This window comes from Thrips palmi, unplaced genomic scaffold, assembly GCF_012932325.1.
Source record: "Thrips palmi isolate BJ-2018 unplaced genomic scaffold, TpBJ-2018v1 HiC_scaffold_18, whole genome shotgun sequence".
NCBI classification, from domain to species: Eukaryota; Metazoa; Arthropoda; class Insecta; order Thysanoptera; family Thripidae; genus Thrips; species Thrips palmi.
In genome coordinates, this window is record NW_023144627.1 from 19491733 (window position 1) to 19503453 (window position 11721).

Genomic DNA, 11721 nt, shown 5'->3' on the forward strand with positions numbered 1-11721 from the left:
CCGATTAAGTCGTCTTTGTCTCAAGATGTTTAATTTGCGGCGCTCTCTCTGTGTTTTTTTTCGGGCCAGCAGCAGCGGGGGGCGGTCTGCGAGAACAGTGGTTGTCCAACGCCTTCCACAGGGAGGCGGCGCGGTGCGGGGGCCGGCTGGGGGCGGACTCGGCCGCCAAGCTGGCCGCGCGGCTCATGACGGCCGGCAAGGCCGCCCCCAGCGAGCCGCCCCCGCCCGGCCCGCCCCCGCACCGCGGCAGAGTCACCCCGGCGCTGGAGGCGGCGCAGGAGCGGATAGCCCAGAAACTGGTGGTGAGCAGCTTTGCCAGAAGACCGGCGGAGGCGGCCGAAACTCTAGACGCGTTTCGAGCTCCAGAGTCGCCAAGTACGACTGGAACCGAACGTGTGACCCCACAATGGATTCCTCGTTCGAAGAACAATCCATTGGTGGGGTCACACGTTCGGTTCGAGTCCCATTTAGCGACTCTGGAGCTCAAAACGCGTCTAGAGTTTTGTCCGCCTCCACCGTTCAGCCGTCAGCCCACTGTGCGGCGGAGGCGGCCGAAACTCTAGACGCGTTTTGTTGCAGGAGAACGGCCGGCGGACTTCTATCGAGAGTGCCGAGTTCATAGAGACCTACAAGCGGGTTGTGACGAGACCGGAAGTTTATTTTCTAATGCTCAGGTTGGTGCCGACATTTAACAGAGTGGTGCCTGTTTACAGTGTGGCCCGACACCGCGCGGGGTATTCTCACCAATCTGCCGTTCCGGTCGTCCCGGCCGGCTCGGCTTTCGCTCGCACCCTTCCGCCTGTCGTCCGGTTTTTGTTTTTTTACCCGTTGCGTGAAGAGCCCCGTTTAATTAAGCTAAGTTGCCCCGGCAGGGCCCCGCCAGGGCAGGCATGCAGCCCGTGCCGGCCGTCCCCAGGGACCGGCGGCCGCCCCGCCGAGGCTGGCAGCCAGCACGCCGCGGCACGCGCACCCACCGCATTAAAACGTCTCCAAATAATAAACAGTTCCCGTCTCAATTTCGAATCGAGTGAAGCAAGGCGAGCCACTCTGCGCGCAAATATCCCACGCCCCGCCCCTCTGGCGTGCTAAACCGGCCGGAAAAGCGGTGGGGTGAGTCTCTTTATTGCACTCACACACTGTATCCTTTTTCACTCGCAGGTTCTCGCATAAAGAGTACATGACTATAGAGGATCTTAAAGCGTTTTTGGAGACTGAACAAGGGGTAAGTTACAGCCGACGAGAAAAAAAACGGCCCTCGTTTATTTTTTAACGTGGGTCATTTTTTTTCTCAACTGTTTTTGTGTTGGCAGGACCGAGCGGTGGAGCTAGCCGAGTGCGAGGAGATAATAAAACGGTGCGAGCCGAGCCCGGAAGCGCGTGAACAGGGTGTTATATTAGTGGACGGTAAGCGTCACACCGAGCGCTGCTTACAGAGAACCGCTTGGCGTCTAGTTTCCGGTTTCGCGTCGTGCAAACAATTTTTTCTCAACGTTAAAAAACATTCAACACACGGCAAAAGTACCACCTGGGATTCCCAGGCGGTGCCTGGAATATAGGCCCTTTTCCCCATGATGCGCCTGGGAATCCCAGGCGGTACTTTTGCCGTGCAGTGAGTAAAGAGTTTCCCTTTTCCCCAGGCTTTTCCAGCTTTCTCGAGTCAGACGAATGCCTGATCGCGCCGGCCCCGGACAAGACGCCGGCGCAGCTCAACATGCCCCTGAGCCACTACTACATCAGCGGCGCGCACGACGCCTACGTCCCGGACGACCCCGCCGCCAACACGGCCTCCATGGACGCCATCGTGCGCGCCCTGGCGCAGCCCTGCAGATACGTCAAAAGTACGCGCGGCGCAGGCGGCCGAAATCTCGGACGCGTTTTGGGCTCCAGAGTCGCTAAATGGGATTCGAACCGAACGTGTGACCCCACCAATGGATTCCTCGTTCGGAGAGCTATCCATAGGTGGGGTCACACGGTCGGTTCGAGTCCCATTTAGCGACTCTGGAGCTCAAAACGCGCCTGCGGCGTATCGACGTGACTTGACGGACTTGCTGGCCTTGCAGTGGATGTGCACGACGGCGTGGCGGGCCCCGTGGTCTGCAGGAACCCCACGTGCGCGTCCAGGCTGCCCGCCAGCGACGTGCTCAGGCTCATCAGGGAGCTCGCCTTCGTCGTCAGCCAGTGAGTAGCACTTCTGAAAAGAAAACATTGAAAAAACGACCAAAAATTAGTTGTGGTTACACTGACCGTAAGGCACTTTTTAAACCCATTTTACCTTTAAGTACCACGGAAATAAATTCCGTTTAACCTTTTTGCCTGAATGAAACACACGACGGTACCAGAGGATCGATCAGTGGGGTCATGAGTTTGATTCGGGTCCCATTGAGGGAGCCGAGGGCTGCCCGCAGCAGTGGTGGCGGAGCAATCAGGTCCTCTGGCCGCCCGCCACCACACTGTGGCACTGTGGCGGCAGGATCAAGGAAATTGCGTCCCTAACGAAGTGGGCGAATCAGAAAAAAAGAAGCGGGAGTAATCGCGCCCCGGAGACCGAGACCCTCCCTCCATCTCACTCCCTCTCCCAGGTGCCCACTGTCCTTCATCCCTCTCTTTCTCTCTCTCTCCCCCAGGTGCCCGCTGCTGCTGCATCTGTCAGTCCGCTGCTCGGTCCCCCAGCAGCGGTCCCTGGCGACGCTCCTCCGCACGGAGCTCGGCGAGAAGCTGGTCCTCCCGCAGGAGGCCAAGGACCCCGCGCAGCTGGAGGTGCAGTCCATCCTGGGGAAGATCCTGCTGGTGGTGAGCCTCTCCGTGCCTCCCCTTTCCCAGCGCGTTTCGAGCTCCAGAGTCGCTGAATGGGACTCGAAACCGAACGTGTGACCCCACCAGCGGATTGCTCTCCGAACGAGGAATCCATTGGTGGGGCCACACGTTCGGTTCGAGTCCTGCTTCGCGACTCTGGAGCTCGAAACGCGTCTAGAGTTTTGTCCTCCTCCGCCTGCCCGCTGTGGAGCGCCCGTCGGGTAGACCCCACGCCCGCACCGCTGCTCGCCTGGCTGCCTACCCTCGACTTCGCGGGCGCTCCGCAGTGGACGGGACTGGGCGGACTGATAAGCGGACCGGCGGACGCCGTCCGGGCGGCCAGACGCAGTGCAAGTGCAGATAGCCAGGCCGCTGATATCGACACGAGCAGACACGGACAGACAGACAGACGGACAGACAGACAGACAGACAGGTAGACGGGCGCCCCGCTGGGCCTGCATGGTGCCGCTGTGGCCCGCTCGCCGTGCCATGATTCATACTCCACACGTTGTCCACTCCTTCCTCCCACACCCTTGCTGCCCCTGGCCTCTGGCTCGCCCTCCGGATAGGACGGGAGGACCTCCCGCAGGAAACCCTTGTCCTTATCGTCACTGCACGATTGGGCAGACCGGGCCGGCCAGAGGGCACTGGATTTACGAGTTCCTGCCACTCTGCCCCTTCTGTCCCTTCTCTCTCTCTCTCGCACCTCCGCGGGCCGCCCCACGGGTGCGAGAGAGACAGAGCGACGAAAAGCACGATCCTCGTGCTGCGACTCCCTTTCCCCATACTTTGCATCCCCACCAGCACGTTTTCTCTTCGTCCTGCTTCTCTCTCTCTCTCTCTCTCTCTCTCTCTCTCTCTCTCTCTCTCTCTCTCTCTCTCTCTCTTTCTCTCCCTCTCCCACTCCACTTCCCTCCTTGTCCCAGGAAACATGAGCCCACTCCTCGGCGGTAAATTGGCATAGCCGCAGACCGATTCCGGACATCGCTTTCGTCCGTCTGTCCCTCTCGTACTCGCGGTCCGTTGCGTGTGGGAGCGAGAGAGACAGAGCGAGAGCGACGGAGTATGCGGAATCAGTTCGCCGAGTGACCGCAGCCCCGTCGTTTCTCGCCACGGCGTTGTCGGGGAAAGTACTGCCAAAAAGAGTGGGCTACTGTACACCAAATGCACATAGTTTTCTCTTTTTTTTAAAAAAAAATTGTCGTTTTGGGAAGTTTGTGTCGTGCACTGCAGTGACTGCAGCAGCGCCTTCTCGAGTGCCCCGTCGTCCCCCACTTCGGTATTCGCGGGACAAGGACTCCAAGGACGCCCGACACGGGGAGCGGAGATGGACCCCGTCCAGAACGTGGAGCTGCTCCTTGACTCTCTCTCTCTCTCTCTCTCTCTCTCTCTCTCTCTCCTCTCTCTCTCTGCTTGACCTTCATTTCTTCCCCTCCTTTCCTTTGTGTGTTTGGCGCGTCGTCTGCTCCAGTCTGCTCCAGTCCACGGCAACAAAGCTCCGGACAGCAAGTCAAAGCGGGAGTCTTTTGTGGCGCTGCGGTAAACCAGCGAAATTTTCACGGAAAATTTAACGGCTCTTGTGATTTTCGCAGGGCAAGCGGCTGCCCAGCGCGTGCCACGAGGACGTGGGCTCGGTGCAGGACGAGGAGGACGTCCAGGGCGCGGGCAGTGGCGTGGTGGTGCGCGAGCTGTCGGACCTCTTCGCACTGGACCCGCGCTCGTGCCACGCCGTGGACGCGGCGGCGGGCCACGCGCCGGGACGCCTCTGCTCGCTGTCCGACTCGCTGGCCTCCAAGATGGCGCGCCTCCGGCCCGAGGACATGGTGGCCCACAGCCGGCACAGCCTCACCAGGGTGTACCCCAACCACGAGCGGACCGGCGCCGCCAACTTCAACCCGCAGGACGCCTGGAACGCCGGCTGCCAGATAGGTAGACAAACCCGCCAACCCGCCTGGGTGTATGTCGTTTGTCCGACCTTCTTTGGTCCGACCTGTCCAAATTTCACTTGCCCGTGCATCGGCTGAAAACTTTGTCCGCCCTCCGTTTTGTCCGACCCACTTACACCGCCACGCGGTCAGGCTGCAGCTAGAGAGCAACTCGGCGGCGCTCATTGATCTAAACCCCGCGGCTCACTCTCTATGTCAATCAACGGATGCAGGACAATCCGAAGACATTTTAACACAAAATGAATTCAGAGTAACAGAAGTAAAATCAACACTATAAAGAAAATTTCAGCGAAAGAGGGCACCCCGGCGACCGGCCCTCTCCCCGCTGGCTTGGTGAGCCAGCTTTCCCCCATCTCATCACAGGAGCAACCTCAGGTTAAACCGCAGTGGCCCCGTCATTGGTCACGTCATCTGTGATGTGGAGAGTCCCTCATAGTAGGCCAGGCTCCCACCTTTCCCATAGTCGGGTTTCGTTCCGGCCCCCTTCCCACTCAGGGGCCATGCTACTGGTACTCAGGAGTCTGCGTCACCCTGCCAGCAGCGGAACACTGGGCTTGAGAGGCACACTGCACGCCGCCCGATTTTGTATACTTGAACCGCCTTCTTGCGATGCAAGCTTGGTCAAAATATTCTGTGCGTTGATGGGTATCGAACCCCGGACCCCGCAGTCGGGACCCGACGCCTCTGCGCTCTCGGCCACCACGGCCCATGGGTGACGATGTGCGAAGGGGAGTATTTGAAGCCGCTGGTCCGAACCGTGTAGTCAGACAAAAAGAGCGGGAAGCTAGTATTCGATCGCTCGATCCGAGTATGGGATTCAGAGATCTCAACACCTTCGGCCACCGTGGCTCGCCGGGTAAGCCGAGTGGCGCAGCGGGCCCAAACCGCACCGGGAAAGCCACTCCTAAAATGTAAAGGATTGCAGGGAGTCGAACCCCAGCCCCTGTGGTTGCGGGTCAACGCCTTTGCGCGCACAGCCGCCATTGTTTCAGAAAAGTCTGTCGTAAGTCCCACTACTGGCTTCACACTGTAGCATCCCGAGGAAACGCAGACTCCTGAGTACCAGTAGCATGGCCCCTGAGTGGGAAGGGGGCCGGGAACGAAACCCGACTACTGGGAAAGGTGGCAGCCTGGCCTACTATGAGAGGACTCCTCCACATCACAGATGACGTGACCAATGACGGGGCCACTGCGGTTTAACTCTGAGGTTGCTCCTGTGATGAGATGGGGGAACCACTGGCTCACCAAGCCAGCGGGGAAGAGGGCCGGTTCGCCGGGGTGCCCTCTTTCGCTGAAATTTTCTTTATATTGTTCATTTTACTTCTGTTAATCCGAATACATTTTGTGTTAAAATGTCTTTGGATTGTCCTGCACATTTTTTCTACTCCTATCTTTTTTACCTACACGCTCTCTCTCTCTCTCTCTACTCGCAGTGGCGGTGAACCTGCAGACGCCGGGCCAGCACATGGACGTGTACGAGGGCCGGTTCCGCACCAACGGCGGCACGGGGCTGGCCCCCAAGCCGTCCCTGATGTGTGACGGCCTGCCCTTCCCCGCGCCGGACCCGCGCTCGGGGCTGCCCGGCACCACGCCGCTCATGCTCCGCGTGACCGTCATCTCGGGGCAGAACCTGCCGCGGCCGAGGGGCTGCGACGCGCGCGGCACGGCCATCGACCCCTACGTGGCCGTGCAGGTGTTCGGCATCCAGGCGGACAACAACGGTGCGTCCCGGCCGAAAGACGCGTGCAGAGCTCCAGAGTCGCTAAATGGGACTCGAACCGAGCGTGTGACCCCACCAATGGATTGCTCTCCGAACGAGGAATCCATTGGTGGGGTCACACGTTCGGTTCGAGCCCCATGTAGCGACTCTGGAGCTCAAAACGCGTCCGGGGTTTTGACCGCCTCCACCGCTCTTCTAGCCCACGGTGCGCCTGCCTACACTGTTCTTGACAACCCCCGTGGCGTTACAGAGAAGAAGACGCGCACCGTGTCCAACGAGGGCGACTCCCCCGTCTTCGAGGAGACCTTCGAGATGACCATCTTCCTGCCCGAGCTGGCGCTGCTGCGCTTCGTGGTGCTGGACGACGAGTACATCGGCGACCCCTTCATCGGCCAGTTCACGCTGCCCGTCAACAGCCTGAGCCGCGGCTACCGCGTCGTGCGCCTGCTCAACGCCTCGGGGGAGCCCCTGGACGCCGCCTGCCTTTTCGTCTACATCGAGATGTGGCCGCGCCGCGGGGTAGGCTCGCAGTCTCTCTCTCTCTCTCTCTCTCTCTCTCTCTCTCTCTCTCTCTCTCTCTCTCTCTCTCTCTCTCTCTCTCTCTCTCTCTCTCTCTCTCTCTCTCTCTCTGTGTCTCTCTTTCTCACACACACATTCATCGCGAGACACTCGCGGCGAGAGATGTGAATAGGACCCATAATTTCGTTGTCGTAGGCAAATTTCCTGGTGTGTATGTGTGAGTGATTGAGTGATTGAGCGTGTTTGTGCGTCTGTGTGTGTGTGTGTGTGTGTGTGTGTGTGCGCGCGCGTGTGTCCTCCCTGTTTGCCATTCTGCTGCCTGGCGGGCCGCCTTGGCGTCGCGTCTAGACGAACTGGATGAATTAAATTACCGGCCCCTCTTTACCGGCACCTCACTGTCAATCACCCTCCTCCCCCCCCCCTCTCCTCGCGCTCGCGAAACAACTCGGCGGAATCTAATAACCGGGCCGCGTGGCTCGGGGAATGCGGGCCATCCCCCTTGCCCCCTCCCCCCTCCCCTTCCCCCCAGCCCATTTGCGTCCGAAACTCTGGGAGAAAAAAAAAGTCTATGGGTGATTTGATGTATTTGTTGTTGATATCCTCCCTTCTTTTTTCGTTCCTTCTTTCGCAGAGGCAGAACAGCAAAAAGCGGTACAAAAAGGAGAAGCTCGACTTGCGGACGGTCGGCATCAGCAGCGTGGACGACCTAATCAAGGTGAGGCTTCCCGTCTTTATCTTCTCTCTCTCTCCCTCCCGCTTTATTCCCAAAGAAAGAAAAGAAAGAAACGCGAAAAAAAAGAGGAGGAGCGACTCAACCGAGCGGCGGACCATCTTTCGCCGCGGCGGTCGTTTTATTCTCTTCCCTCTCGGTAAGCAGAGCTGATTGATTGGTGTGGATGTCGCGGTGGATCAATAAGAAAGACGGCGAGAATAAAGGCGCTGTCGCTCTCTCTCTCTCTCTCTCTCTCTCTCTCTCTCTCTCTCTCTCTCTCTCTCTCTCTCTCTCTCTCTCTCTCTCTCTCTCCTTCACCTCACTTCTTTTCTCTGCCACTCCGTCAGTCTATCAGTCAGTCAGTCAGTCAGTCAGTCAGGCATTCAGTCAGTCAGTCAGCCTGTCAGTCAGTCACAGTGAGTCATGCTCGTTGCCGCACTTGTCGTACTTGGCGCACTTGTACTTGACGCCCTTGTTTGCCTTGCAGAGCAACGAGCGCGCGCTGCGGTCGCTGGTGGAGCTGCGCTCGGAGACGGACCTGGCCATGACGGCGCTGCGCTGCGAGTGCGGCGTGTCGGACGGCGCCACCATGCAGCACTGCCTGCGCGTCATCATGAACCGCATCCAGCGCAACCGCAGCGTCAAGAAGGCCTACATCCAGGAGGTGGACGGCGTGAGTACAGTGCACTGGGCAAACGCGTTTTGAGCTGCAGGGTCGCTCAACAGGACTCGAACATACCGTGTGACCCCACCAATGGATTCCTCGTTCGGAGAGCAATCCATTGGTGGGGTCACACGTTCGGCTCGAGTCCTTCCTAGCGATTCTAGAGCTCAAAGCGCGTCCGGGACTTTGACCGCCTGCACCGGTCTTCTGGCAAAGTGCTCTGCCCGCAGTCGCCGATGCTGCGCCTGGAGGCGGACACCCTGAGCGAGAACATGACGCGCTGCCTGTGCGTGCTGGACCGCGCCTGCGAGCAGCTGGCCTCGGTGCGGCGCCTGCACGACTCCGTGACGGCCCCCGTGCACGACCTGTGCGTCCAGCTGGAGGACAAGGCCAGGAACTTCCCCACGCTGGCGCTCGGCCTGGGCCTCAAGGGCGCCAAGTTCACCAAGGCCTCGGACAACTTGGCGTGGAACGTGCGGGTGATCCGCGGCGCGCTGCGGCAGCTGGGGGACGTGAAGGAGGAGGCGGAGCGGGGCCTCTGGGTGGTGAGTGGATGCTCGCCGAGCGACGCCGAGCGACGCGTACCGTACTCCCAGCTACTCGCTGTCTTACGCCGTTCACCTGTTGCAGATTCGTCGCTCGGCCAAGGCCATCGCCCGCCTGGCCGGCCACGGGCACGGCGCGCACGGCCAGCGCACGGCCGAGTCCACGCCACTGTCGCGCACCAGCTCCGCCAGCGGGCCGCGCCACCAGCACCACGCCGGCCCGCCCGCCAGCGGCTCCGAGCCAGACAGCCTGTCCAGGGAGCTGGGGGCCTCCTCCGTCGCCTTCGGCAGGCTGTCCCCGCAGTCCGGCTCCTCGGCGTCCAGGTCGCCGGCCGCCTCGCCCTGCGGCACCGCGTCGGGCGGCGTCTCCCCCACCATCAGCGACACGAGGGGCGTGTCACCGCGACCGCCCGTCCGCGGCATCCTCAAGCAGCAGCAGTCGGCGCCGCAGCCCTGCGACCAGCCCGCATGACCCCGACACCTGGGGCTGTACGCACCCAGCCCCAGCACCCCGGCCGCGCACGCCAACGCCCACGCCAACGTCCACGCCAACGTCCACGCCAACGTCCACGCCAACGTCCACGCCAACGTCCACGCCAACGTCCACGCCAACGTCCACGGCAGCACCAACGCGCACGGCCCGGGCAGGGAGACGGCCCTCTAGCGCCGCCACCTCCAGCACCATTCCCAGAGTCGTTTTCGTTGCTCTGTCTCGCCCCACGAGTGAGTGAGAGAGAAAGGGCGACGAAAATGGCTCTCGGTATCAGTGTACAGTGCCTGCAACCAGGCGGCGGACTTCACCGTCGTGACTCCGCGCGACGGAGACTCTCTGCCAGCAGTGTGGGTGACCGGACGGCTGTGGAAAGACAGGGCGGCTCCGCCCGCGTCCATACCCCACGCCCCAGCGTCACCCGCGGCCCAGCGCGCGGGGTATTGCCAGCCCGTGGAGACACTCAGGACGTAGCAAAATACGTCCGGTTGGCCAAAGGATGTTTTTTTTAACTCTCAAAGAAAAACTTCACTTTTTCCAGTGATGGGTCAGTGGCGAGGAGCACCTCCATCTCCCACACGGGACTCTAGAAGCAGCGTCTCCGTGACACCTGCACTCTAAAACCTCCCCTCGCTTTTGGCGGGAACGGACAAGTCGGCATTCCACCCTTGAGCGCGTCCAAAGTTCAGTTAGATACAAATAATTTTATCAGAAGGAGCCCTTGTTTTGTAAAGTATCTAAAAAGTTTCAAGTACAACTCCTCTTTGACACATGTAGTATCGCTAACAGCTTTTCTAGCGGTTCTCAACCACTTCCGGCTCGCGACCCCAAAAACATTTTAATTCGAGTGTTCCTATCATTGCCTTGCTTCGTTTGTTGGGAAACTGACATTTTATTTTTTTAATTGTGAAAGTTTCAAAACAGATCATAACTTGAGAGGGGGTCTGTTTCCCACCCAGATTGGGTCTCTATTTAATGTTGTTACTTTTAATGTGTCTGACTCGCTTGTTAGAGGTAAATATGAATTCTTATTCTTATGCGATAGCCTTTCGAGATGGTAACTTAAATTGAGCTCAACTGTTGCCTCTCTCTATGAAGAGAAATTGGTGATTTTACATGTGATAGCAGAATGTGCACCAATTCTTGTTCCGTTTTTTCTCACTGTGTCCTTTTGTGAGTGACGTGGCTCTAAGTCCTTATGCTTTTAAAGTTTATTACTTACATGAAATTTATCAAGAAATGTACAAGTTAGATAAATACTTAATGAATTCATGTTGGCTTGTCAGATTCTGTAGATCAAATTTGGGTCTTACTAAACAAAACAAAAAAACACACCTGATTATGCTGTAGGGAATGATCTAGTATAGTTTAGACAGTAGAGCAGAAGCTCGTTGATGGGGACAGCTGTGATTGCGAGCATCATGTTAAAAACTGTCACTTTGAAGATCAGGCTTGCGTATCCTGGTTGCCAGTAAAACATTTTGGTTTAGCAAATTCACTTCTAGTGGTGTAATAATGATTGGTCTAGTCAAGGTCTATTTTGACCCTTAATGTAAATATTGCCAACCTCCACTATGAGTAACAAACTGGGACAGGTCACTTTGTAGTGCGTTCATGTGTGTTCTGTTAGGGTTTGAAGTGGGGTAACTTGATGTTAGTTTGCTGCAGAAGTAGTGTTTTGCCTTGGCTTTCATAGCCAACACTGTAATTCTGATAGGCAGTAATCAAAGGCATGCTCCTTTCTTCAAGTTCTAAGTTTACAGAAAATGCAACAGAGTGAGTATTTTTTTGCCGGGAAAATGGTGAGTGGTTCTGACTTGACATGTTTCAACTGGACTGTATTGAACAGCGCGTCAAATTGGTCTCACTTCAGCATTGATCACAGACGACCAATTCTACATTTGCACATTCGAAACAAATATTTATTTATTTAAAATCCGTGATAAATAAAAATATTATTATTTAATTTTTCGCACTGTTATTTCTACAATGTTTATTTTTAGTAAACAATGATTAGAGAGAGCTAAATATTTCCTCTAATGTACAGTGTAAAAGCCAAAATGGTTAGATGATATTATTCTTCTTTCCCTTTATTTTATTGAGACATTTATCTTTCTAGTCGAACAAACACTATGGGTTACCTTGTGACAATATGTCAAATTATTTTGTGCTCCTATGTACATATTTTCTTTTTTTGTGGTCTTGCATGCCTAAGACAAGTTCAGATACTTTAAATGTTGTTACTCAATCCTTAGATGTCTAAATTATGAGGTAAAGACGAGAGAGCCATGTGATGTGCCATGCTGTTTAACTCAGAGCGCTGCCAGAGACA

At 57.1% G+C, this 11721-nt stretch overlaps 1 protein-coding gene across 1 annotated transcript; it reads left to right on the forward strand.

Annotated features, from left to right (window-relative positions):
• Nucleotides 1-225: 225 nt before the first annotated feature.
• On the forward strand, nt 226-11355 carry LOC117645089 (inactive phospholipase C-like protein 1). The gene is made up of 14 exons (XM_034385007.1): nt 226-302; nt 580-674; nt 1159-1222; nt 1311-1404; nt 1638-1838; nt 2061-2178; nt 2625-2790; nt 4386-4722; nt 6173-6460; nt 6710-6978; nt 7610-7693; nt 8178-8363; nt 8585-8899; nt 8985-11355. Exons 2-14 carry the CDS (start codon nt 667-669, stop codon nt 9369-9371), a joined length of 2517 nt encoding a protein of 838 aa, XP_034240898.1. The 5' UTR covers nt 226-302; nt 580-666; the 3' UTR covers nt 9372-11355.
• Nucleotides 11356-11721: the final 366 nt, after the last annotated feature.